General features: G+C 36.8%; 1 protein-coding gene, 1 long non-coding RNA gene and 1 pseudogene across 4 annotated transcripts; 2 read left to right on the top strand and 1 right to left on the bottom strand.

The window, feature by feature from the left end:
- The first annotated feature begins 6687 nt into the window (after positions 1–6687).
- On the top strand, positions 6688–9360 carry LOC149840181 (cytochrome P450 704C1 pseudogene; annotated as a pseudogene).
- Positions 9361–18069: 8709 nt separating this feature from the next.
- On the top strand, positions 18070–26834 carry LOC149840179 (uncharacterized). The gene is made up of 5 exons (XM_090005015.1): positions 18070–18131; positions 18256–18394; positions 18498–18645; positions 18722–18952; positions 26715–26834. Exons 3-5 carry the CDS (start codon positions 18502–18504, stop codon positions 26832–26834), a joined length of 495 nt encoding a protein of 164 aa, XP_089861141.1. The 5' UTR covers positions 18070–18131; positions 18256–18394; positions 18498–18501.
- Positions 21378–23760, bottom strand: LOC149840180 (uncharacterized). 3 transcript variants are annotated; one of them, XR_016431532.1, is made up of 4 exons: positions 23267–23760; positions 23140–23183; positions 21932–23034; positions 21378–21846 (listed from the first exon to the last, which is right to left on the bottom strand). It is a non-coding gene; the product is annotated as an uncharacterized LOC149840180 (long non-coding RNA). The 3 variants fall into 3 exon arrangements; XR_016431533.1 differs by having other exon boundaries at positions 21378–22799; positions 22910–23034; XR_016431531.1 differs by having other exon boundaries at positions 21378–23034.
- Positions 26835–27577: the final 743 nt, after the last annotated feature.

Below are 27577 nucleotides of genomic sequence, written 5' to 3'. Positions count from 1 at the left end.
TCTTCTTCATTATCCATTTCGTATCTACCATTTTCATCAGGGCAAATTTTTTCATAACCAGTCAGATCCTTCTAACTGGGGCACTTTTATAGCCCAAATTTGGTGTGTTTTTCTTTGCCACTAAGCTCGTCTTCAAGTCGGCTTAGTAGCAAAGAGGGGCATCTGTAAACACCCCAAATTTTCCTCAAACAACCCTCCTCGAGCAGTGCCAACCCTGTTAGGTCAGTGTAGGAGTCAAACCCCAAGTCAGTTTCAGAAAATTACCACTTTATCCATTTTCATTAGGAAAATTACCATTTTACCCCTAGGTCATCCCGGACCCCAGTCAGTCGGAGTCAACCAAGCTTATTGGTCAGTTCAGAACAGTTAGAATATCAGTCATTTCAAGCTCACCCAAGCTCATGATGAACATACCATTTTCATTTCTGACCATTCCGGCCAAAATGGGATCATTTCTTCAGAAATGAGCTCATTTCTCACTTAAATCCAAGCCAATTGTCTATAAGTCAGTCATTCATAATCAGTCATGTTTCTTTGAGTCTAGCCTGAGCTTACCAGGAGTTCAAGTGCTCCAGTTTCAGTTCAAAACCATTTTCAAGTGTCTAGGAGCCCATTTTAGCCCGTTTCAGCTCTCTTTCAGCTGAAATTGAGCTGAGTTCAATCAATTAAGCTAGTGTTCGAGCTTCGATTTTAGTTCATTTTAGTATTACTGACCTTTGTTCTAGCTCAAAGCCAACTCAGATTCGTAATTCACTTCACTCTAGTGACCATTCTGTATCATTTCTCTAAAAATGGCAGCTTCTTTTTGAAAATTTAGTCGGAAGGGTCAGATGAGTCAGTACCTTGTCAGTTCATTTGAGTTCTGAAACTCTAAAACCTAGCTCAATCCGACTCATTTCAGTTCAAACCCTAATTTCCAGTGTCACTCTAACCCAATAGAGTCTAAAAACCATTTCTTCAATCATTTTACAAATTTTATCAGTTTTAATGCTTTTTAAACTGGTACAACTGCCAATCGGGGTCTAACATCCAAAATTCTTCATTCAGGGTCTGCATTTCGCATGTCATTTCTCATTATTTCATATCATTTCTCAGCATTTCATAACATTTCATCACATTTCATTCCATTTTCGAAGTCCAGAACTCTAGTTTTATAAATTTCAATCCAGATCGAGTTTTAAAAGCTTTCAGAAATCAATTTCAAACCCCGGGTTTCCAAAATTGATATTTTTACCTCCGGGATTCTAAATTTGGAAATATTTTCTCAAGAAAAACAATCTGGATTTATTTCAAACTCAAATTTTCAAATTCTACACTGGATTTGCTTCGCAACAGGGTATTGAACTTTAACATTAAATGGATTCAACCTTATTCAAATGACAAAAATATAAAAAAATAACATTTTAAAAAATATATAGTTTTTAAGGTAAAAAATATAGTTTTAAAATATTCATAAAGTTAAGTTTTTTTGTAAAGGGTTAATCTAACATTAAACTAGTTATATTTAACATTAGAGGAATTTAACCTTATTAAACTAATTAAATTACCCTTAAAAGAATGATATTTTTTAAAATACATGGTTATTTTTTAAGGTTAAAAAGTAACTTTGATATATTCATAAAGTTACTTTTTTGAAAAAGGTGTTTGACCTTTCAATTTCTTCTATTTTCAAAAGAAATATAATGCTTCAAAAAATAATCACATATTTTTTTAAATATCATTATTTTAAAGATATTTTAGTCATTTTAATAAGGTTGAATCTATCTAATGTTAAACACAACTAGTTTAATGTTAGATTAACCACACACACACACACACACACACACACACACACACACACATATATATATATATATATATATATATATATATATATATATATATATATATATATATATATATATATATATATATATATATATATATATATATATATATATATATATATATAAAGAGAACCGAACATATTAGGCCTCTTTTCTCATTTTGCCTCATTAGGCCCCACAGTTTAAAGTATTTTATGATAGATCTGAACCGCTAGATGTGTCTAGCATGTTCTATTTAGTGAGAATGGACTCTTGGATCATGTTATTTTGGATTTTTATGAGCTGAGAAAATTTGATGCCTTCATAGCCATTGATTTTGGATCACCGAAAAAATCTGTATATAGATTAGATTCTGCTGATCCAAAAGTCTGTTCTCACTAAACAAAACTGCTAGATCACATCTCTGGTGTTAGATATGATAAAAAAATACTAATATATATGAATTTTGAAGGAGCTTAACATGACAAAATGAGAAAACAGGGAAGTAGCACATTACTCATATATATATACATATATATACAATTGACTCAACCACTACAAGGATGACAGACAATAGCTGTGACTTTTCTCACCATTATTGCCCTATTTATCGTCGCTATGAGTCTACAAAGGCGACAAAAAAGGCCACAATTTTTTGGCCTTTGTTAATTAATAACGAAGACATTTATAGGTCATCATTAATGTGTGACCCAACTTCTGCGAAAAGTTTTCCCATAATTGGAAACATTAATAGCGGTGACCCACCCTTTAACAATGACATTTCTATGTCACCTTTATAGCTTGTAACGGGAACTATAACTCGTCGACATAGTCGATAACAATGAGAAGTAAGTCACCTATGGTGGCGACGACTACGTCTCCATTATAGGCTATAACAACGATAATTAAGTTGTTGTTATAGGTTGTAATGATGATGTAGGGTTAACGCCAATAACGATGACACATGAATGTCGTTGTTATAGGCCTTAAACCTGCAAAAATAAAATTTTTATTTTAGCTTTATTTTTTTATATTATATTAAACAAAACGACATTCATTGAAATATAAACATTCAAATGTACACTTCAAACATCCTCAAACACACATCCATTCAAATATAAATATACACGTTAAATATCAATTCAAATATAAACATACACTTCTCTAACCTCCTTGAAACATACACTAAAAAAAACAAATACACTTTAAAAAACAAACATACATAATATCCAACCCCTCCCCTACATCCTTTACAAACCTTCAACAAACACACTTTAGAAAAACAAACATACATTATCTTTAACCACTCTCCTATATCTTCTTCAAACCTGCAATAAATATACTTCAAAAAAACAAACATACATCCTCTCTAACCCCCTCCCCTACATCCTTTTCAAACCTACAACAAACACACTTCATGAATGATTACAATCTAAAAATTCAAAAAAAAAAATTATAAAAAAAATAATTATGTAAGGAATAAGAAACATCACTTCTGAATCATTCTTAGGGAAAACTTATATATATAAATAATATACATCCAATCAAATATAAACATACACTTCAAACATCAATTCAAGAAAAAAAAAAATAGCAATATACTATATAAAAAAATTAAACTTAGGGAATAAGAAACTTACCCTTGTATGATAGTTGTAGAAGTACGAAGATGATCCACTAGTTTATATAATGCATTTGTTGTCAGTTTCTATTCATCTATTTCAGTATGCAAACAACAGATTAGTAATTTATTAGAGTCATCATGATAATCACTATACTATATAAAAAAAATAAACTTACAGAATAAGAAACTTACCCTCGTACGATAGCTGTGGAGGTATGAAGATGTACCGGGCTTGATAGTTATTGAAGCTTTTCGTTGCTTGATTTGCTTCTAAAGTATAAAAGTGAGCCTGGTTGTGGTGATGATATTTGGATTCAGATGCAACCTTTATCTTTCATGAAATTACACATCTGAATATTTATCAATCATCCTCTGAATCATGTTAGTGTAACGCCATGAAATCTTCATTGATGGTGTGGCGGGTAATGAATCAACCCCTCTGCAATCGTCCTCCTGATACCCATCATTGCCCTGTTCTTCATTCGTTTTAAATGAAGATGGTACAATCTCATACACATTTCTTGGTATTATCTTTTGCGCTATATGCATTTTGCTCTTTATGGGATCTTTAATATATAATACTTGCATAGCTTGAGAGGATAAAATAAAGGGATCCTCCTGGTATGCTAAGTGAGATATGTTGATACATGTAAAGTATTTGTTCTTACATATGTTCATATTATCAAACCAATCATATCTAAACTATACACCTAATTTCATCCTATATATTTAAATTCAATAGTATCTTTTAGAACATCGTAATAGTCTACATTAGGTAACAATAAATCGCCTTCACACGTAACCATTATCTAACTGTTTTGAGAACTACGGTCTTCACCGTGAGACTATGTATGAAACATGATTTCATTCACATCACAAGTTTGATAGGACTCTGATTCGCACTCAGGTCTTTTTAAGAGATTTCATAATTCTAGAAAAGCATCATCGTGATTATGTAAAAACCAACTTATGAGCTTCTGGTTATGTCGTATTGTAGCTTCTTAAACATTATTGCACAAGCTTTGGATTATCTGTTTGTGTTTCCTTAGATACGACTCACATTCAATGCAGTTACTAAGTACATACTGATGAGCTCTCAAATATTTCAAATTTGAAAGTACAAGTGGTAAAATGTCCCTGACTTTCACGTGAACATTATGTGAGAATACAGTCAAACCAGATGTTTTTTTCATACTTTTCATACTGCGCCAATCATCGTGCCAGTCCCGACAGTTAAATTTAGTATCTATACCACTAAGATATATTGAGCAAAAGGTTACACATTTTGTTGAAATATATGCCTCAATAATAAAAACTTTCGCCCGTGCTTTATTCCTCACAGTTTGCTTTAATCTACCAAAGAATCTCTTAATCGGATATATCCAATGATATTGTATCAATCTAGCAAGTTTGGCCTCAAGTGATAGATGAATGGCTAGGTACACCATGATAATAAAAAATATAAGTCAAAATATCTTTTTTCAAAATACATAAAATTATTGAAATATTTTTTTTCATCTTCGTTAAAGCATCTCTTTTCAACGACCTTACACACAACTGTCTGAATATATTGCTTAGACAGATTAAAGACATGTCAATTGACTTTTTTAGATATCTATGAACTGCTATAGGAAGTACGCGCTAGAAGAAGACGTGGCTATCATGACTCTTTATTTTAAAAAATTTAGCATAATTTATGTTTATGCATCGCCCAATGTTAGATGCGTAGCTCTAAAAAAAATTATATCCTTCAACCAATCAAGAATCTCCTTATGCGTACTTGAAAATTTGTATTGTGCATCTCATTTCTTCGGTGTTGCACTGCATCTAACTTAGTGCAAGTGACGATGTATCTTTCTGAGTCTTAAATCTTCCTGTGCATTTTCGTTGTCCTTTGTTTTTTCCTTCACATCCAACAGTGTATATAGGGTATTGTCACTTATGTTATTCTCAACATGCATTACATATAAGTTGTGTCTTAGCTTTAGTGATAACCAATATCGTAGTAAGAAAAATATGTTTTTTTTGTTTAATTTTATATATTGTTTGTTGTCATTCATGCATGCATCTATCTTCACGTAATGAAAGTCGGTGCGATTCATAAATTTATTCACCTTGTAATAAGAGTTTGACAATCCTTTTTACTCGGGCAATGTCTTTTTTAACAAATCAATCAGTATATCGAATGATTTGCTACTTCAATTATACATTGATTTTATATGTAACAGCTTGAGAATAAAAGTTAGTTTTGTTAACTTTATAAAACCTTGATATAAATCGCTTCAAGCATCACCCATTAAGTCTTAAAGGAGTTTGTGTTTGCCATCATCATTTGGAACTGAATCTAATGTTGTCCTTATAATAACGTTGTTTAGCATTTCTTTGACCTGATTATGAACCTCTATCGTATCTTTGCTCTCATTCTGATTTATATGCATTGCATCTACGTGAGATTGGAAGACACTCACATGAGACTGAATATATTCTATGGTATAACCACGTCCAATCAAGTATAGTTTGATCAGTGGAAGAACTTTATACAGTGACATCTATCATCGTCGTTGCAAGTATGTTTATAATGACAACATATTTAACGGCCATATAATACAGCGTTATAAACATACTTATAACTGTGATATATAAAAGATTTGTTATGGACATGTCTTTAATGGCAACATTCGTACGGGCCAAAGCATTGATGGGAATATCTAAAGTCACCATTATTGCTAGTTAATAGGCAACATTTTTTGTCACCGTTAAAGAGTCGTTGCTATTTACCCTCATCCTTGTAGTGAACAAACATATGTTTCTTTTACCTTTTGTTTTTTTTTGTCACATACCTTAGATATAATCTACATGTTTTATTTAGTGGAAACCAACTTTTGGATCACCAAAATCTAAACTGTATACAAGTTTCTCGATCATGCAAAAATCAACCGTTATGCGCGAATCAATTTTTTTACTCAAGAAAAATATATTTTTGCATAGAAAAAACATGATTGAAGGGTCAATTATTCTCACCAAATCGACCATGCTGAATACATCTAAGAGGTTAGATTGAGTCAAAACAACTTATCATGAGATTCCAACTCGAGTGTAGATATATTCAATTGTAGCAAATATAAATCATATATAGATAGATAGAAGATGCATTTGATCATTCACTTATTTGCACGAATGCATGATTTTTTGATGAGAACCACAATGGATTCCATATTCACTGTCGGGTTCGCTGTAGATTTGAACACGCTAAGCTAAATGGCAACGGTTGAGATCAAAAGATTCTCTCAAGCTTTTGATGATTCAAGTGCGCAAACTCTCAGCAGGTTCATAGACATCTTTTGGCGGGTGAAGAAGCTTCTTAACATCGGCTCACAAGCACAATTCAAGCGCAACGTTCGGGTCATGGATGATTTTATACACATGGTCATTCATTTAAAGAGAGAGCAGATCTTTGCCAAATCTAGATATGGACTTAACGTAAGGAAAAGTTATTTATTTATTGATTTTAATGTTTTCTCCCTAAAGCTAACCTTAGAAGAACAAAATATGTAAAAAGCAGTATAGAAAAATAAGAAGTCTGTTTTCCAGCAATAAAAAGTTGGTTAATGCACAATATCATGATACTGTCCATTTAAAATAGTGATTAAATTATTGCTTTTTTCGTGATATTTCAAAATATAGCCCATATTTGTCACCACCATGGCGGAGTTGTACAAATAACCTTACAGTTACAAACTGGGCCTCTTATCAGTCAAGGTCTTTTTTTTTTTGCCAATATCACAAACTTTTTTTTATCTTTTTTTTTTGGCTAGCCCAAGAGAAAACCCTCCCATCATTATCAGCATATTGCAGACCTCTAGTTGGTAAATCCATTGAAATCTCCCTGCCACCAAGGAGTACACCCAGCTTGGAACTTGTTGAAGGGATACCCCTATAACTACAAAACCTGTTAATTGGTATAAATAGTTGCATCTAGACCATCTTTTTTTTTCTTCAAGCTTAAACCTTGCTAATCAGTATAAATAGTTGCATCTAGAGCAGAGAATATCATATCATTCACCCAATTAACATTTCTCTAGGTCCCCTTCAAAATGTGAATAAATTCACATAATGGAAAATTAGATTTGATAAAGTTAAAATCGTAGAAGGCATACCCTATGAAAATCTAATAAAGAGCTCTCCCAATCTGTTTCTGAGTTTAATCAGGCAATATCTTTTTATGTGGTGGTTCCCCACACTCCTCAAAGAAAAAAAAAAGGGAAAAGTTTTGAAACTGTCTTATGCCAACTAAATCTAACCTGCATTCATCCGTAGGTAGTTTTTTCGTGTATGCCAAATCCCCATCACCGGCCACATTCACAGGCATCCGGTTAGTACTACTCTTGAGGTCGATCGCCTTTGCCAATCGGAGTATACACCGAGCTTAAACCTTGTGGTAAGGTACGCTCTTCATGAGTTTGAACTCATGACCTTACATCAACTTGTTGGCATTCACAAGTCACCCATGCCACATGATCAGAGTCCCCCTCATCGGTTGTTTATATCCCAAACTAGTTGAAAGAAAAAGGTTTTTGAATTTGAAATTGCGTGAAACTTCATTGAGTATTGTAATCCATATAAACGGGTTCAAACCAACCTATGGAACTCCCTCCCACACCTGAACCATGGTATTCTTGAAAAATTTATACCTAATGATATGATAAATTGATCTACCACTACCAACGGGGGCTCAGTTTGTCTGGTAGGAGCAGCTAGTGCACGTCACCTTGTATTGTGACATCACAGGCTCAAAACCCAATGGTATAGTTGTATAACTGGTAGGGGTCTGCCTAACGCCATCTTGCCTTTCAAAAAAAAACAATTGATCTGCCACTAACAATAATTAAAATTTAAAACCCAAATTTTTTTTAGTAAGCTTTTGTTATTTCATACTATGAAAAAGACATCATCATCATGAACTATGTTCTTTTCCTATGACATTTCAGGGTAAGAAAGAGGACATACTGTCAAGGTTTCTGCTAGTGGGTGAGAAAGATCCCGAGACTATGACAGATAAGTACCTGAGAGACGTAATACTCAACATAATCATAGCTGGTAAAGACACAACGGGAGGAACACTTTCATGGTTCTTTTACAGAATGTGCAAACACCCTAAAGTACAAGACAAGATCGTTCAAGAAATCCGAGTGGCCACCAACACCAATGAAGAGCAGAAACAAGATGAGCAATCTATCAGGAGTTTCACAGAGAGTCTCACTGAGAAATCTATCAACAAAATGCATTATCTCCACGCAACTCTTGCGGAGACACTCAGACTCTACCATGCTGTCCCTATAGTGATTGACATCCCCTTTTTTTTGTCATTCCTATAAAACAAGTTTAACTAATTTTTCCTTGGCATCTCATCTGGTTGGGCCGACTTGAGAATGTCACCAAGTTGACGGGACATTACAATTAGTTCAAAACTCATGGGTGACATCTCTTGCCGCAAGGTTTAGCTGGTGGTGCTCCTCAGTGAGCAGGGGTACCTCCAAGGACTTTTACTAACAAGCCAGCCAATACGCAGTCAGTGATGAGAGGTTTTTTTCTTGGATTATTCAAAAAAAAAAAGATTAGCTAATTTTTATAGAATAATATTGCTAGTTAGACATCTTAGCAATGCATCCTTCAATGCAGAATTTGAAGCAAGCTTTTGGAGATGATATTCTGCCTAATGGTTGTAAAGTGTGGAAAGGTGACTTAGTATACTTCTCAGCATATTCAATGGGTAGGATGGAGTTCTTGTGGGGCGCCGATGCAGAAGAGTTTCGACCAAAAAGATGGCTAGTAGATGGCGTCTTCCAGCCGGAATCACCTTTTAAGTTCCTAGTATTCCAGGTAAACCTTGCTTTCTTCAACAATCCCAAGAATCTTCAGCTAAAACTTTAATTAATTCCTTAAATATGGATGCAAATGCCAGTGCTCAAAAAAGGAATAAAATGAAGGAAATAAAAAAAAATGGTCAATAAATCATGGTTACCAAAAGCTTCTTGCTATACGAGGGAACTACTTTCTCAAGAGGTCGCTTCCAAAGCATAAAACTCTTTGCTTCCCTGAAAGGAAGGAAAGCTTTGAGAAACTCGCTTTTAAAATATGGGAAACTCAGTTTTTTTTAGTGGGAAGTCTGCTTCCTTTTTGTCTCCCAAATGGATTGTCTTTGGCTTTTTTAAAGTTTTTCTCTAGCTTCTTGTCACTTTTCACTCACTTGCCCCACTTCTTAGTTTTTCTATATTAAGAAACTATAATTTTTTTATAATGTTAGTTTCATATCATTTTATATTTGTTTTCACGTCAATTTTCATCTGCTTTGTATTGCTTTGGATGGATTTCTTTTTCATTTTTCATGCACTTGCATAATCACTTCATAATTGTATCCCACTTCCCGCTTCATACTACTTTTTAGCACTAGCTTCCCAAATTCCGCTTCACTCATTGCTTCTCTTATCCATTTTTATTTTCAGGTTACTTTGCAAAGAACAAAGAATGTAACCATTGGTTTGTCTCTACCATGAAATTAAAATCATACTTTTTTTCATTTTAGGAAGTAGTTTGCTTAACATTAGGGTAAAGCCATTTGTAAACAATGTCTTATTTAAGTATAAAAAAAGATATGGATAAAGGTAGTGACAGGTGACACGAGATATTTTAAGGTTAGTCTTGGAGTAGTCGAGAAATCGACTTCATGTGGATTTGAAGATGAAGGTATTTATGGAAATGATAACTTGAGCCAGTAGTGAGTTCCAAAAGATATAAGAAACAATATCTTTAGCCATTTGTGAGTTCCAGAGAGTTCCAGAGAGAGAGAGAGAGAGAGAGAGAGAGAGAGAGAGAGAGAGAGAGAGAGCACGACAGGGGCCCATTGGCCTTCTGGTGAACATAGAGGATGAAGAAGTAGAAGAAATAGAAGATGTACCTGGGAGAGGAGTCCGACATCGTTGATGTCGTTGCACATAGAAAAGGAGGAGTAGAGGTGGAAGGGGAGGAGGCGTAATCGATGGGAGCCCTCCCTCCCCTCTCATGCTTTTAAAGGGGATCGCGGGAAAGCCCAACAGGGAAACCTCACCCGTTTCGTTACGTGAAAAGGGGAACACATAGGCGAAGGGGAGAGAAGAGGGTTTAAATGAATCCCTCGCCCCCCCGTGTTTTAACCCTAATGAGTCTGGATCCGACCTGAGTCAATTTTTTTTTAATTCATAGGTTTTACATTCTAACCCTCTTAAAAGAATTTCGTCTGCAAAATTTTATTGCATTCAAGACTTAAAGTACAAGTCAGGGTATTTTTCCTTGATATCATTCTCAGGTTCCCAAGTACATTCATCAATCCCATGATGTTGCCACCAAACCTTCATAAAAGAAATGGTCATTGATCTCAACACTTGGTCACGACGATCAACGATTTCCACCAGTCTTTCTTCAAATCTCAAGTCCCCTCAAATATCCACATCATAGTGAATGATGTGCGATGGATCATAAACATACTTCCTCAGCATGGACACATGGAAAACATCATGGATCTGAGCGTACTGAGGAGGTAACACCACATGATAAGTTGTTTCTCTAATTCGTTCCAAGATCTCAAACGGTCTGACGTATCTAAGACTTAGCTTTCCCTTTTTTTGAACCGAAATACGTTCTTTGTCGGGGATACCTTAACAAAAACCATCTCACCAAGCGCAAATGCAAGCTCTCATGGACGTCTATCTGCATAGCTCTTCTGCCAACTCTGAGTAGTACAAAGTCATTCCCAAATCATTTACACATGTTGAGTATAGTGTTGCAGAACTATAGATGTCTCAAGCCTTCTTTTGCTGATCTCATACAAATAGATGGGTGATGGACAAGGCCTCCCGTACAAAGCTTCGTATGGAGTCATTCCAATGCTAGCGTGGTAACTATTGTTATACATGAACTCTGTCAGACTGATGTGGGAATCTCATTCCCCCTTTCAGTCCATCATACAGGCTCGAAGCATGTCCTCTAAGGTCTAAATCATACACTTAGACTGGCCGTCAGTTTGATGGTAAAAAGCAGTACTAAACTTTAGCTTTGTGCCCAAAGCTAGCTGAAGCTGCCCCCAAAACCTTGAAGTGAATCTCAGATCACAATCAAAGATAATCAAGACCGAAATCCCATGTAGTATCATAATCTCTCTAACATAGAGATCTGCCAAATTATCCAATGACTCGCTGAGATGAATAGGTAGAAAGTGAGCAGATTTGGTGAGTCTATCGATGATCACCCAAATCTTGTCATGCTTCCTTCGCGTCCTCGATAGACCAACTATAAAGTCCATGGTGATATCTTCCCACTTCCATAGTGGGATCTCCATCTACTGCATGATCTCACCAGTTCTCTGATACTCGATCTTGATCTGCTGGCATGTCAAACATTTCGAGACGTACTCAACCACGTCTTGCTTTATACCATTCCACCAATAACTCTATTGTAGGTCCTTGAACATCTTCGTGCCACCAGGATAACTAGTATACCTGGACTTGTGGGCTTCCACAAGAATTTCGTCCCTCAAGACTGGGTCATTAGGAACCCAAAGGTGTTCCTTCAGCCATATATTTTCATCCTCCTTCAGACGAAAAGGGGTACCAGCTAGCATCGCTTGAGCCTTCAGCTTCTCATAGCGCTCATCCATCTTCTCTCCACTGACGATCCTAGCTAGTAGCTCAGATTGAGCTACCAGATTGGATAAACTGATTAAACCTTGCGTGATCGCGAAAGGTTCCCAAGAGGCTAAGTCTTCGATCAACTTCCATCTAGCAAATAAAGCATTAATCAAAACTTTGGGTGCCTTGTGGCTGAGGGCGTCAACCATGACATTCGCCTTTCCTGGGTGGTAGGAGAGTGTGAAGTCATAATCCTTGAAGAATTTGAGCCAACGCCATTGTATCATGTTCAATTCCTTCTGCAAAAATAAATACTTGAGGCTCTTATGATCAGTGAATGCCTCAAACTGCTCCTTATACAAGTAGTGTTGCCATATCTTCAATGCAAACACGATCATAACTAACTCTAAATCATGAGTCAGGTAGTTCTTCTCATGAATTTTAAGTTGTCGCGAGGTATAAATAATCACTTTCTCATTCTGCATCAGTAGGGCCTCTAAGCCTAACCAAGAGGCATCAGTGTAGATCACAAATCCGCCTTTACCAAAAGGTAAGGCCAAAAATAAAGTATTGGTAAGTCGCTCCTTCAGCAACTGGAAACTAGCTCCGCACTTCTCATGTAAAGCCCATGATATTTCTGAGATAATGAAATATGATATGTTGCAGTTAATGAAATTCCTGTTATGATTATGAGAATTTTTCAAAATTACATATATATGATATATGAGGCCTTAAATCGCGTAAGTGAGATGAGCATAGCAATCAAAGGCAATCCGTGATGAATTAACTTTTGAGAATTCTAGGATGAATTCATAATATATATATTTAGTTTATCCCCAAATTTGGGACCCAAACAAGGAAAAAACCTTGTTATTTCATGTGAATTACTGAAAACGTGTATTGATAGAACGTGAGTCATAACAAGAGCAAATTTCGTGAGAGATGAAATTTTCGAGAGATAAGCTTTGAGGTTTTAATTGTAATTGCGAATTTAAGAATGAAAATATGTGGTGATATTTTATTTTATTCTCCTTTTTTTTATTGATATTGAGCTAGGTCCGACTAGGGGAGGGTTGACCAAGCCCTTGGTCGACCACTTCTACTAAAGTTGGACGACCCTAGCCATAGCCACGAAGACCAGCTGGTCTAGTTGACCAGTTGGGATAATGGCAGATTCGTAAGGTTAGAGCTAGATCAAAAAGGGAGGGCCATAATTGGCCCTACCCATGAGAGTGACCTCATGATGATGCATGGGGCATCATCATAAGGGCGGGGCACCCCTCCAAGCATCAGCATGGGGCTGCACCCCATGGGATTTTTGAAATCCCTTTTTGGCTCCTTTCAAGAGAGCATTAAATGAGGGAAGAAGCCTTCCTTGGGTGCATGGGGTGGCAGCCCCATGGCACCCTTGTAATTTCTCTAAGGCTATTCGAATTCTAGGAAGTGTATTGTGGAGTGGGCGGCTATGGGGGGGAATGAATCACCCCCAGCCACTCATCTTCTACAGATTTAATCCTAGCCCTAGAATTGTTTAACACTATGATATGAAAGTTTTTAATGAAGGAGAGGGGGGGGGGGCTTGTAGTTGGCGAGTTTGGAGTTCTCCTCTCATCTCTCTCTCTCTCATTTTCTTCTCCATAGCCGAGTGGTGTGGGTTAGCCACCACTTTCGTGGAAGCCTTAGCTTGGCAACTGAAAGCTTCCTCACCTCCCTCACCATCCGGATAATCAAAGTGAAGATTCAATAACATGGTTTTTCATTTTTATCTTAGAAAATGGTACATAGCTCGAACCATGAAACCTTGAAGCCATTTGCATCCGTGCATGCATGGTTTCTTGGTGGAATAAGTGGCGACACCAGAGAAGGTTCTCAGGGATTTCAGCAGCCGAATATTTCGGCGCAATGCTGCAATCTTTGCTCAAAAGATCTCGCCGAATATTGTGGCAAAAAGAAGCTTCGATATTCAGGTGAGTGTTTGTGAAATGAGTTCATTTGTGACTGCATGAAATGCCCATCATGCAAAGATGCCGATTGCATATTGGGGACTCTTTACTTTCTACATTGGACTTTCCTTCCATGAATCTCTCTCTCTGATTTGAATGTTACTAGATGTCATATTCCATAGTATGTAGTAGCCCTGGCCTTCTTTTAATTTCTCCTATTAATGTTAAGAGCATTTTTAATAAGTAGTACCACATTTTTAGTTCCAGATTTTTTTTAGTTTTAAAAGGAAACTTAAAAAGATGCTCTTAACATTGATTACAATACTATTAAATTTAATTTTACAAGGCAACTTATCGAAAATGTAGTGCTACTTATAAAGCATGCTTTTAACATCTTAGTTTAAAAGGTAAAACTAAACTTAATAATGTTAATAAAGTAAGATTTAAATGGTAAAAATAAACTTAATAATGTTAGTAAAGTAAGATTTAAAAGGTAAAACTAAACTTAATAATGTTAATAAGGGCAAGGTGTGGTACTATATTTTTAGTTTTAGCTCTTTTTTCTAGGTGAAGATGATTTTTTTTAGTTAAATATAGTTTTAGCAAATTATAATAGTAAATATGTGAATGGGCGGTGATTATGTAGATTAATCAAGATTTTTTATTATTTCTGATTAATCACGAATTGCTGAGGAACTCATATGCTGAATTTGGCAGATTAATCACTATTTACTAATGAATGCAATTCCCAAGGGCTGCTACTATGATCCTTATTTACAAATTGACATGGTTACTATGGTGCTAAGTTCAATTATTATTCTTTTTTTTAGGAGTGCATTTAAGAAAAAGAAAGTCATTTTCACAAATGAAAGTCAGGTTCGCATGTATCCTCTGTTTAGAAAAGGCATTTGTAGAGGGTACACTCCTTGAGTCTGTGTGACCGGACCAGCACTAGCATCAAAATCTCATACGCTGTTTGGGACCGTTTAGGATGGTACCTATTGATAGGGTCCACATGTTTACAATTGTTTACAATAATGCAAAAACAAAGGAAAACCATATGTTAACAATTGTTTTTAGTATTTATGTTTTATAGTTAATGAAATGGTTTATATAGTAGTTGCATATTTTTTTATGCTTTTAGTTTACACCTTAGAAAAGATTGAGGCTTATGCTTCATTTATATTTTTGAAAACTACCTCATTATACTTTCACACCTTTAAAAACCTTGTATGTATCCGTTCCCTTTTATTGTATATAACTGATCTGTTCTAGACTCAAACCTTTTTTAAATGAATTCAATTTCATATCCAAATCATTAAAGATAAAGTATAACTTTAAATGTATTAAATATAAAATTAAATGCAATTAAACAAATAGATATTACATTCAATATCAAGTTCAACTCATAATTTTATTTGATATATAGATCTGATTGGATGAATTTGGTAATTTTCATATTGAACTCTACAAGACACCAAATGGGTAGGTGAGAAAGCAAAAGTGATAGAACCTTGAGGATATAAGATTTAGTATACATGAATAAATAGGAATAGGAATGAAGTAGGGATTGTTATGAGTCGTGAGTTTATAGATAATGTAGTTGAGGTCCGTAGGAAGGGTGACAGGATTTTACTTATTAAATTAATATTAGGTACACATATTATTAATATTATTAGTGTTTATGCACCTCAAGTAGGTTTAGATGATTCCATTAAGCGTCAATTTTAGGAAGATTTAGATGGAGTAGTACAAGGGATATCTTATGGAGAAAGACTTTTCATCGGCGGTGACCTTAATGGGCATGTAGGCATTAGTAGGGATGAATTTGAGAGTATCCATGGAGGCTATGGTATAGGAGAAAAAAACAAAAGTGGAGAAAGGATTTTAGATTTTGGTTTGTCCTATGATATGATCTTAGCAAACACTTGATTTAGGAAGAGGGAGTCTCACCTAGTAACATTTAAAAGTGGGGTTAATACGAGTCAGATAGATTTTTTCCTACTTAGAAAGAGAGATAGGGGTTGCTGCATCGATTGTAAGGTTATACCGAGAGAAAGTGTAGCTACACAACATAGAGTCTTAATTTTAGATCTTAGAATTAGACAATGCCGCAAAAGGGATAGACATAGGATAGATCCTAGAATTAAGTGGTGGGCACTGAAAGGAGCTAAACAAGGAATGTTTGTAGAGCAGGTAGTTAAGAAAGTTGATTGGTGTCTCGAGGAGGATTCAGAATCAATGTGGAATAAGATAGCGGGTGACATGAGAAAGGTGGCTAAAGAGGTGTTGGGTGAGTCTAAAGGCAGTGCACCGCTAGGTAAGGATACATCGTGGTGGAACGAGGATATCAAATTAGCTATTAAGGTTAAAAGATAGTGTTATAAAAATCTAAGTAAGAGTCGTGATAATGAGAATTTGGAGAAGTATATGATAGCAAAGAAGGAAGCTAAAAAAGTAGTTCAGAACGAGAGGGATAAGGTATATAAGGAGGTTTATGACAAGTTGGATACCAAAGAGGGCGAGAAGGATATTTATAGGCTTGCAAAGATGAGAGATAGGAAATTGAGGGATTTAGGTATGGTTAGATGTATCAAAGATGAAATGCAAAGGGTTTTAGTCAAAGATGAGGAGATTAAAGAGAGATGAAAAGATTATTTTGATGAGCTATTTAATGAAAGTCATGCTCAGGATCTTGGAGACTTCTCCATTCCTTTTCATGAGATGAATCGTGACTTCATGCGCAAGATTCAAAAGAAAGAAATTGCAGAGACTTTGAAGAAAATGAAATCAAGAAGGGCAGTTGGCCCAGATGGTATACCTATCGAGGCTTGGAAGTGTTTGGGAGAGAAAGGTTTAGAATGGTTGAAAAAACTTTTTAACAAGATTTGACAGACAAATAAGATGCCTAATGAGTGGAGGAAGAGTACTTTGGTGCCTCTATATAAGAATAAGGGTGATATACAAAATTGCACAAACTATCGTGGTATAAAACTCATGATTCATACTATGAAACTTTGGGAGAGGGTGATTGAGTCTAGGTTGAGGAAGGTTGTCATGATATCGGAGAATCAATTTGGTTTTATGCCTGGAAGATCAACTATGGAAGCTATACATCTTCTTAGACAACTTATTGAGATAAATAGAGAGAGGAACAAAGATTTGCATATGGTTTTTATTGATTTGGAGAAGGCATATGATAGAGTACCTAGGGACGTTCTCTGGTGGACAATGATGAAGAAAGTGTTTATCTAAAATACATTAGTATAATTAAATATATGTATGAAAGAGTAGTAACCAATGTCCGCACTTGTGGAGGGGTGACAACCAATTTTTCTATAACGGTTGGGTTACATCAAGGATCTGCTTTAAGCCCTTTCCTATTTGCTATAGTGACAGATGAGCTTACGAGATCAATTCAAGAAAATGTGTCATGGTGTATGTTATTTGCTGATGATATTGTTTTGATTGATGAGTCTAAAGCTAGGGTTAATGCTAAGTTAGAATTATGGAGACAGACAGTGGAAGCAAGAGGTTTTAAGTTGAGTAAGAGTAAGACAGAATATATGGAATGTCGGTTTAGTAAGCAACGAAGTAGTGATGGGAGTGTAGTGAAGCTTGGTGAGCAAGAAATACCGGTGCATGATTGTTTCAAATATTTGGGATCTATCATTCAAAAGTATGAAGAAATTGATAGAGATGTAAATCATAGGATAAAGGTTGGGTGGATGAAATGGAAAAGTGCAACTGGAGTGCTGTGCGATCGTAGAATGCCATTGCGGTTGAAGGAAAAGTTTTATAGGACGACTATTAGGCCTGCTTTACTATATGGTACAGAATGTTGGGCTGCCAAGAGACATCATATTCAAAAAATGAGTGTAGCTGAGATGCGTATGGTGAGATGGATGTGTGGAAATACAATAAAAGATAAGATTCGGAACGAGGAGATACGAAAGAAGGTAGGCATTGCACCCATTGAAAATAAGATGAGAGAGAATTGTTTACGGTGGTTTGTTCCTGTTCCTCTCTCGTGATTTATCTTCTTGTTCCTCTCTCGTTGAAACAGTGCCTTCATATGCCGAAATTACGAACCAACAAGGTATGCTTGTTGTCATGGTTTACAATGTCTATCGAGGCTACTTATGACAATTATAAGTGACTATATCGATTGAGCCAGTGTATCTTTCCTGTATGGTAACTCTTGTGGCTGTTTTATTTTGAAGGTTGGAATGTGAATTATATTTGGTTTAAAGATAAGGTACAGACAGCCCGTGTCCTATTCTATTTACGGGGTCTTCCATCATGTGCAGAACAGATTCTCACACGTCTATTTAAGAAAATCCTTGCACCTCTGGTGTTCTTGTATCCTTACATTGATTTTCTTTTATTAATTGATATACTATGTACTTTGATGGAATTTTATGGCCAAGGATGTTCTATTATCGTGTTTCTTAATGCTAACCAGATACATGCAACATCCTGATGGGAAAGTGGCTAGAGCTTCTCATTCACTGTTTGTTGCTTTCATATCATCTGCAAAAGATTCCCTTGATGATGATAGAACCATGTTGAAGGAGCAACTCACCTTCGATTATATGCAGAGAGCATTAGAGGTAATTATTTTTTTAGGCTTTTCTGTCTTTAAAATAGATAAGCACAACATTGACATATTCTGTCCACTGGAAATAGGCATATCCAGCGTCTACACCTTTTGAAGGTATGGCATCTGGTGTTGTTGCCTTAATCCGCCATCTCCCTGCTGGAAGTCCAGCCATTTTTTATTGCATCCATAGCATTGTTGAAAAAACCAGGGTTATCAGTCAGATTGATGGTCCATTGGAAAGCCAGCAAGAATGTTCAGAGCCTTGCAAGAAACTACTAGAGTTCCTGCCACGACTTATTTTTCTGGTAGATATACAGGTAATAACTGATTTTTGGCTATTTTACATTTGGATTTTTCTGCCTATGGCTTTTTATGCTTCTTGTAATTCTGTCACCAACATGTTTACTTCCATTGTGGACAATGTATTTGTGCCTCCCTTTACTCTGTACCCAGCTTGAGTGTGATAATATGTTTCTGTAATGCGCTTTGGTTGAGATTTTGAGAAGAGCATGGTGTTCATTAAATCTCTGACATGAAGATGTAGTTTATCAAAAAGGGAAAATCTCTGACATGAAGATGTAGCCTAAATATCCGTCTCTCTTTATTGTTGAAAGTGTCAAGTGTGCCTTGTTTTGTGTGTGGGATAAATGCTTGTGTATGCCTGCACACATATGCACATATATATGTATATGCCTGCATAATCCGGTACCATATAGCTTATCCTAGGGTGGTTCGTGTTTGTATTAGCTATTTGCTAGTTTCCCTTCTGGAGGAGTGGTTTTGGAGTTGTCTGTTTGGTTTGGTTCTCAATTTCATGATGCCTCAAAATGAGTGGCGGAGCCAGGACATTTTACTAGGATTGGCAGCAAAGATTGTGCCATATAAGGACTAACCTAGACTCCTGTGTTTATCTGTTTTTGTCAATTGGCATGTTTGTATCTGTTTTGGTTAAAAATTAGTTTACTATCTTTTAAGATTTGATGACTACACGTTTACTAGTTATGTTTTGTCACATCTTTTAACATGTTCTTTTCTGTATATTCATTAAAACACCCATAGTGGTGTCAATTAGTGAATAACCATCAATGGTGTTTCTGAGTTTATAAGTGGTGCCTAGTGTGGCCAGCATATTGTTTTCTATAAGAAGGCCATCTATTAATCGTATGGCCAGCATATTGTTTTCTATAAGAAGGCCATCTATTAATCGTATGCTAAACTAATTGGTCGTCAAGATCAATTCTAATAGATGGCATTTTTCACTGTGTATTATCATGCTCTTGTTTCCTCTACATAGTAGTCATTCATGGACATAACCAGTAAAATTTATTCGCCATGTGAACTTCTAGATATTGCTTCCATTTAATCTAGGACATGAAAGTTGTAAGGTACTAGGGGCTCATCTCTGAGGAATTAATTTACCACCTCTATAGATAGTAAATCAAGCTAATTTTTGCCACCCAAAAAATTAATAGAACTCTGACACCGCCTTCGTTTGTTCTGCTTTTCATCTTTCATTAGTGAGAACTCTCATGGTATCCAAATATACCCTTAGTTTGCCAACTGGTTTGAAGATGAGTAGAATGCCCCTGTCTACCTGATGTGCTGCTTAGAAGGAAAGTGCGTAAGGGGGTGTTTGCATTCCTTATCTCTAACTCGAGGTGGGTTACACATATGTTGTGTTGAAGAGGGGTCCCAGATCAACTGGTGATTTCAGATCGCCTGTTTGAATGACTTAGATCTTTGGATGGGCCCATATGGAGCTCCATCTTTGGATATGTAATTCGAGTGATTCAAGTGCAAAGATGTAACAGTATTATCTAATTTAGGCAGGTAGTGTATGTTGTGTTTCACTTTTTTGTTTTCGGATAATCGTGTTTCACCTACTTCTGATACAGGTACTGCCCAGCTTTTTGAAGCTCTTGTCCCAGCTCATTGTACATTTAAAGAGACATGACTCGAACGTAGTACTTGATGAGATTTATGGGCGGATGGCAGAATCTGATGATGTCACAAGAAAGCCCTTATTAGTTTCTTGGTTGCAATCAGTAACTTATCTTTCTTCTAAAGCTGAAAAAATTAACATCAATAAGCGTACTCAAGGTAATAACCAGATGAATAATGTGGCTGGTAAAGGAGTACATGACAGTGATGCTGCTGCTTCACACACTTCAGGTGCTTCCCACCCAAACAGAAAGTGGTGGAGCTATTTCTTTCCAGGGTCAAGACTCTAAATCTGCACTGTCTGACTTGAAAACTAACAGTATTGAATGGACTTTATAGATACTTCTAGTTGCATACATTCTGATGGATGTAGATCTACATTGGGCATGAGCTTGGGCCATAAACTAAGAGAAACTTGTTGAAAAGGACTTTGAAAGGACAATATCAGGTTGAATTCTTTCCTGTTCATCGTGGAGCATATGAATTGATTATAGATTTGCTGCTTGTTAGAAGAATTCATTTTTCATAAGCAATGGGCTAATTATTTTGGGATCACAAGAATATACAGATTCAGTTACAGTTTGCTTCAGCAAGACGCAGTAATAAATATTTGAAGATGGTCATGCATTGGCCAGCAACTTGTGTATTGCAGGATTTTACTTCAAATCCGTCAAAAATACAACTTATCTCGATTGTGGCAGATATTTGGCCAAAAGCAGAAAAGCCCACAGAATTAAGGGTGAAACTGAAAAATGGCACAGAAAAGAGTTATTTCTTGTATTCTCAGTAACAGTCTTCGAAGGCAATGAATTTGCTGTGAACATCATCTGCACTGTGAGAGAATTTCAGATTCTTCTTTGGGTGAGATTTGCAGGGTTGATTGCCTTGCTGCCAAATGAGTACAGCAGCTGATAGCATTTCAAAATCTTCTTTGGATTTGCACGCCAAAACCATCAGCAGACTGCTTGCTAGCCATGTATATACCTAAGCAAGCAAATAAATCACCTACTGACCTGCCTATGCACATGTGCCGGATTTTGAACAATCCATGGATGCTTGAGGATTTTCTGTAATGATAGCCGCTTTGAAGAGTCCTTCACTAAGAGCTGTACATTGAAATCAAAATGAACACCAAAATGCTTGCATATAAGTGACTTCTTCTCAGCAAAATAGCATATACTTGTCAATGGACTAACTCACTTGACTGATAAGGTCCTTCGCTTCTCCAGATACTGGAGTGGAAGGAAAGCTCAAATCAACCTTTATTATCCTGCGAGGAAAATAACTTTAGTTTTTCTTTCTAATTAAAAATATTGAAAGCTGCTTCATAGGAGAGCATAAGTAATTGATTTGACCTGACAGTATCCGACTGGCTCTCAGCTTCGAAGGGTGTTACACCATAGAGGAACTCATAGCAAAGTATGGCCAAACACCAGTTTATCGTCAGTGTCATCATGTTCCTTGTTTTCCATCATTTCTGGTGTCAGATAATCCAGAGTCCCACACATGGTTTGCCTTTTCATTCTTGAGTGCACAAACCATCCAAAATCAGCGATTTTGAGCCGATCTTGTCCAGTAAGGCATAGTTAACCTCATGCAAACTAAAATAGTCCATTTGGATATGCAAACCAGTCTCCACATATTATGTTCTTGCACTTAATACCTTGTAGACAAACATGACCATAGTCGGTACTTTCAGTCATCTTGTATCTGTTTTCATCTGTGCTTTCTTGTTAATGGTATTAGCATTGAATAATTTTCGTGTTACATGTCTTGTTATTTTTGCATCTTTTGCTAAATCCGGGGAAGTTTATTTTTCATGTTAGTTCTGATTGCACCATATAATACTTGAAAGAAGCAAAGGGCATTATGTTCTCAATAATCTTCACACATAAAGAAGCACAAGTGGGGGTTTTTGGTAAAGGAGAACGAGGAACAGACTCAGCACCTGCAAGTCTACCAATATGTTTTCTGGTTTGATGTCACGATGGGTTACGTGTTTCTCATGGCAGTAAGCTAATGCTTGTGCAAGGCATGATATGTACTGCAGTACACAAAATCCTGAATCTTCTTAGAACAAGAAAAATGAATTTGGGAGCGATGCTAAAAGAATCCAAAACAACATACATTGGCTGCACGCTTCTCAGGCAGGTATCGTGCCCTCTGCAGCTCCTTGTAAAGCTCGCCCCTGGCGGCATATTCAAGAATCAAGAATATCCTTTCCTGAATGAGCATGTAACAGTGGAAAAGAATGTGTCAATTTGGGGAATCTTATTGCGTATTCAAGACAAGGAAGAGGCGAAAATCAGTCCTCATCATGGAAGTAACCATACAAGCGCAGAATGTTCGGGTGGCCAAGGAATTTCTGGATCTTGATCTCACGCCTCAATTGGTGTTTGAGCTGGTGTTTCAGGAGCTGGGCCTTGAAGATAACCTTGAGAGCAACAACATATTTGCTCTGCAAGAAGAAATTCTGCGTCTATCATAGTGTTCAAACAGAAGCGAGGAAGATCTTGGAAGAAGAAGATTGATGCATAAGACCGAAAAAAAAAACTTGGGATACCTTCCGCTCTCTGGCGAGATAGACGTTACCAAATTTCCCTCCTCCTGCATTTGCATGTTTAATGAGAAGTAGAGCTTATGTAGGAATGAGTGGTTGAGGAGAGATTCAAGAGGGGACGTTTACTCACTGGTCCGTTCTCTGTCATTCGCCATCAAGAAGAGGAGGATAGCGCCCAATAATGAACAAAACCCACGAGGATTGTTGGAGGCACAATGGCGCAGTTTTCACATATGATGATGATGAGAGAGAGTGAGAAAGAGTTTTTGGTCGTACTTTTCTCCTGTTCAACCAATCCTTCCAACCTAGGCCTTTCTGGTTGGTCCACTGCCTCCCACTGCTTTTCCACTTCTACCGTCTCTAGCTCCATCACCGGTATCATCTGATTTTCAATTTGTTCCTTCCTTTCCTTTTTCTTCTTTTCCTCCTCCTCCTCCTCCTTCCTTTCTCTTTCCTTCTTTTCCTCGTCCTCCTCCTTCCGCCGCCTTTCTTTCTCTTCCTCATGTTATTTCCTTCTTTCCTCCACTTTCTCCTCCTGCTTCTTCCTTTTTCTTTCATTTTCTTCCTCCTCCTTCTCCTTCCTTTCTCTTTCCTTCTCCTTCCTTTGGCTTTCCTTCTCTTCCTCAAACTCCTTCTCCTTCCTTTGCCTTTCCTTCTCCCTCCTTCGCCTTTCATTTTCTTCCTCATCCTGAAGCTTATTCCGTTGCTTCTCTTCCTTCTCCTTATTCAATTGCCTTCGCCTCTCCTCCGCCTCCTTCAGTAGCTTTACCTCTTTCGCATAACTATATGCTCCTTCAACAACTTTCACGCTTCTGTCTTAGCATCCTCCCGCATATTCTTCAATTGCCTTTCCCTCTCCTCCTTATTCTTTTTTTGCTTTTCCCTCTCCTCTGCCTTCTTCCTTTGCCTTTTCTTTTCATTCTCCTTATTTTTTTGCTTTGCCTTCTCGTGGTTATCCTTCTTCTGCATCTTTAATTCTTCAGCATTCTTCCTTTGGTCCGCAACCTCAATATATGATGGATAATCCTCCGCATAATACAATTTCAACGCTTTTTCTCCGTCTTTCTCATTCTCAATCTTAAGTATATTTTAGTACCTTTCAAAAAACTGAGATAGATGGGACTGGCGGATCACTTCTCTAATACACAACCCATAGAACGGCGGGATATTTCTTCTTTGATGAGCCACAGACATTGCTAACCTGCACAACACATTAGTAATACAAATTACCCAATTTGTTAAACGATCATCATGATTACAAATCGTCGCAATATTTGGCTTCATAAGTACACATCGTTGTAAGATTTAACAAACTTATGTACAAATCGAGATATCTTAATAAATACACATCGCTAATGCTTTGAATGTATAAATCGTCGTAGATTCAAACTTACAAATCATTGTATAAATCACAACCTTCAGATTGCATAACGAAAGCTTTCACGAAACTCACAAAAACGATAGGAGTTTGGGTAGTCCAACTGTAGACTAAGAAACACTCAGAACGTATACGCAACAGATGGTGGCAACGATGTTGCGACTGCACATAAGACGGAAACAGATGCTCTGACGGTAGCAGAAGAAAGGAAAGGATGCTCCGGCGGCAACAAAAGAAGGCAACGAATGATCCGGCGACAACAGATGATCCGACGACAACAGATGAAGGCAAAATATGCTCCAGTAGGCTTTTCTGCTTAGGGCAAAAATTGATTGTTTTGAACTATTTAAATCCTACAACATAAAGCTTGCTACATATGCAAACTTTGATGAAAATTTTGGCGCGATCATGATGGAAGGCAATTTTGTCCTTTTCACGAACCGCCGATTCAGATTTCTAGATGGAGGGTATTTATGTCCGTTCCAGGAAGAGGAAGAGAATGGCGGTAAAGGGTACTTAAGTCTTTGCGACGACACCAAATTACGATGCTATGTGATGCGGACACACATGATGATACTAGTCGGGCTGGATCTTATACGTGGTGCTCATTGGGACCCCCCAAACATGAGATGTAGCTAATTGCCCTGTTTTTTTTTTGGGGGGGGGGTAACATATAACATGCTCTGGTGAAATGGTGTATATATATCCAAATGGGACTTGAATGCACGAGTGATCTTCAAACCGGAGCCCAATTTGAATCCAGTGGTGATATCCAAACCGCAATAGAAGGGTCTTGGATATAGGTGATGACCTGCACCAGAACCAGATAATTCACATTCAAGTCCAACTTTTCCAAGAATTGAGGAGTCTCTCCAGGAAAACCGACGCTGTTGGCTTGAATCGTGGCACATTCTACGATGTCGATAGGTGCCGGGTGCAACATTAATTCAAGCACCCATCAAGAAGACCGGGTCACGCTGGTTCAGCCTGCCATACCTACGATTGTGGTGCTGGTAGCGTAAAACTCCAAGGCTAGGACCCCCCTATCCTCAGGGCCTATGCTACGTCGTTGGCTTGCGCAGAGGGGCAACACAGGAGAATCGAACCTTGACTGCTCGTCTAGCAGCCAAGGCCCACCCCACTACGCCAACCCCCCATTTTCCATGCAACTGTTATTTTCATTTGCTTGATTGAAATTTCAGTTTTTCTTTAGCGTACTTGATAGTGTAGTTTCACATCCTTGGATTGAGGGTACATCAACAACAATTCAAAGAATTGAGCGAGCTCTCCCCTATGCCCATCTTGCACGAATTTTGCTTTGATACTTGGTGAGAAAAAAAAAAAATCCATTGTGATGCTTTACACCGGACGTAATGCTGAACAGACCACGACACTTCATGCATACCGTGAAGCCTGTGTCGGACATGCCTAACATCGTGTCCCTGTATTCATTTATTTCCTTATGATCTTGATTGTATATTTCATGTTAATTTACATATTTTTCTTGTCATTTGTCATTGTTTATGTTAGATTTTATTTTTTAGCTTAGATTCATTATTCGGCCGGGGTCGCCGGAATAGTAGCCGGCTTGGGGATATGATGCCGACCCCTTTGTCTCGGGTCGAGGGTGTGTGGCTGGCTTTCACGGATTGGGTGTCGGTGACCCTACCTGTTGATTACCTGCTTTGGCGGGGAACTTTTATCATAATTTTTTTTAATGTGTTCAATAATCTGTACTTGAGATGATATTCATGCTTGGTGCTATTGAAGGCACCAATCTATTGATTACAAATCGCCTTGTTTTCATATTTTTTAGATTTTTTTTTTGTAGATCAAACCTTTAGAAAATGAGTTTTAAATCATATGATTGAGACATGTAAGCAAGTTTTTTAAGGGTTAAAAAAAAATCAACTGCTCACAATGCACTAAAAGTTTACATCTCAAAATATCATATTTTTAGATTGTAGTAACATCCAAAGTTTGATCCTCGGCAAACAAACCATGCTGATCACATCTCAAAATATCATAGTTTCATGCCTTCAATAGCACCAAATATTAACTATATATATATATATATATATATATATATATATATATATATATATATATATTCAACAATATATAGTTAAAATTATGGAGGAAATAAATCTAATTTTTAAATATTCAATATGTTGATTGTTCTTTTAATTCTCGTGTGCAGGCTGGACCTCGTATCTGTTTAGGAAAAGGTTTTGCCTACTGGCAGATGAAGATAGTGGCCTTTCTTCTTCTTGCTTTCTTTGTGCTCAAATTAGTGTACAAAACCATGTTCACTCTTTAGATCGATCAGGGACTCCATGTTCTTGCTTCTCGCAAGATCATTTTTAGCTTCAGTTGTCACACTGGAATAAGTTCAATTGAGAACCATACATATATTTCTACAATTATGTATATACGTCAAAGAAAGTTGGGCTGTTCGAGTGAATGATTTGTCTTTCCTTCCCAATGTAAGTCAAATTACTAATTGCATGGTAATAGAGAAAAAAACCCTTTTCCTCTGAAGTGAGGCTAGTTTATGCTCCTCAATCTCATGCTACTCCTAGAATAGCAAATGCTGATGACACAGATAGGAAAATGGAAGTACAAGTCCATAATTAGGTGTCAAAATAGATGTTTCTTTCAATCTCTTTGTTTCTACTGTAAGGGCATACAAGTTGGTACTGAAATTTTCACACGGCGGAAGCTGTTCAGAGAAAAGTTCAAGTTCATAGAGAAAAATAATATCAGTTATTAGGCTGAATATGACTAGCAGTCTAGCATATATACAGAATCAGTTCAGGATCCAAAGCAATATATTCCATTCATGCAACCCAAAATATATTGCCAGCATTACCAATAAACTCGTCATATAGACTACCACCCATTCATCTAGTTGATATAATAGCCTGATAGAGCTAAGGAAAACGACGAAAGAAAAAGGTGTTCACTGCAAAGTTTCTGTACATTGGCAACACTGGAAATAGTTTGCTCACATTTAATCTAATGTACTTTTTTTTAAAGGCAATTAATTTAATGTACTTTATA

The sequence above is a fragment of the Nuphar pumila genome, chromosome 4, assembly GCF_984573655.1.
Source record: "Nuphar pumila chromosome 4, dmNupPumi1.hap1.1, whole genome shotgun sequence".
In the NCBI taxonomy this organism is placed as follows: Eukaryota; Viridiplantae; Streptophyta; class Magnoliopsida; order Nymphaeales; family Nymphaeaceae; genus Nuphar; species Nuphar pumila.
Note: the sequence above shows the minus strand (reverse complement) of the source record. Positions and strands in the feature narration are given on the sequence as shown.

What these genes read in the sequence shown, in the direction of transcription:
- LOC149840179 (XM_090005015.1), top strand. Translation starts at nt 18,502, where the DNA reads ATGCAACATCCTGATGGGAAAGTGGCTAGAGCTTCTCATTCACTGTTT. An exon ending in ATATGCAGAGAGCATTAGAG is followed by an intron (nt 18,646 to 18,721) that starts GTAATTATTTTT and finishes CACTGGAAATAG; the next exon opens with GCATATCCAGCGTCTACACC. An exon ending in TTTTTCTGGTAGATATACAG is followed by an intron (nt 18,953 to 26,714) that starts GTAATAACTGAT and finishes TCTCGTGTGCAG; the next exon opens with GCTGGACCTCGTATCTGTTT.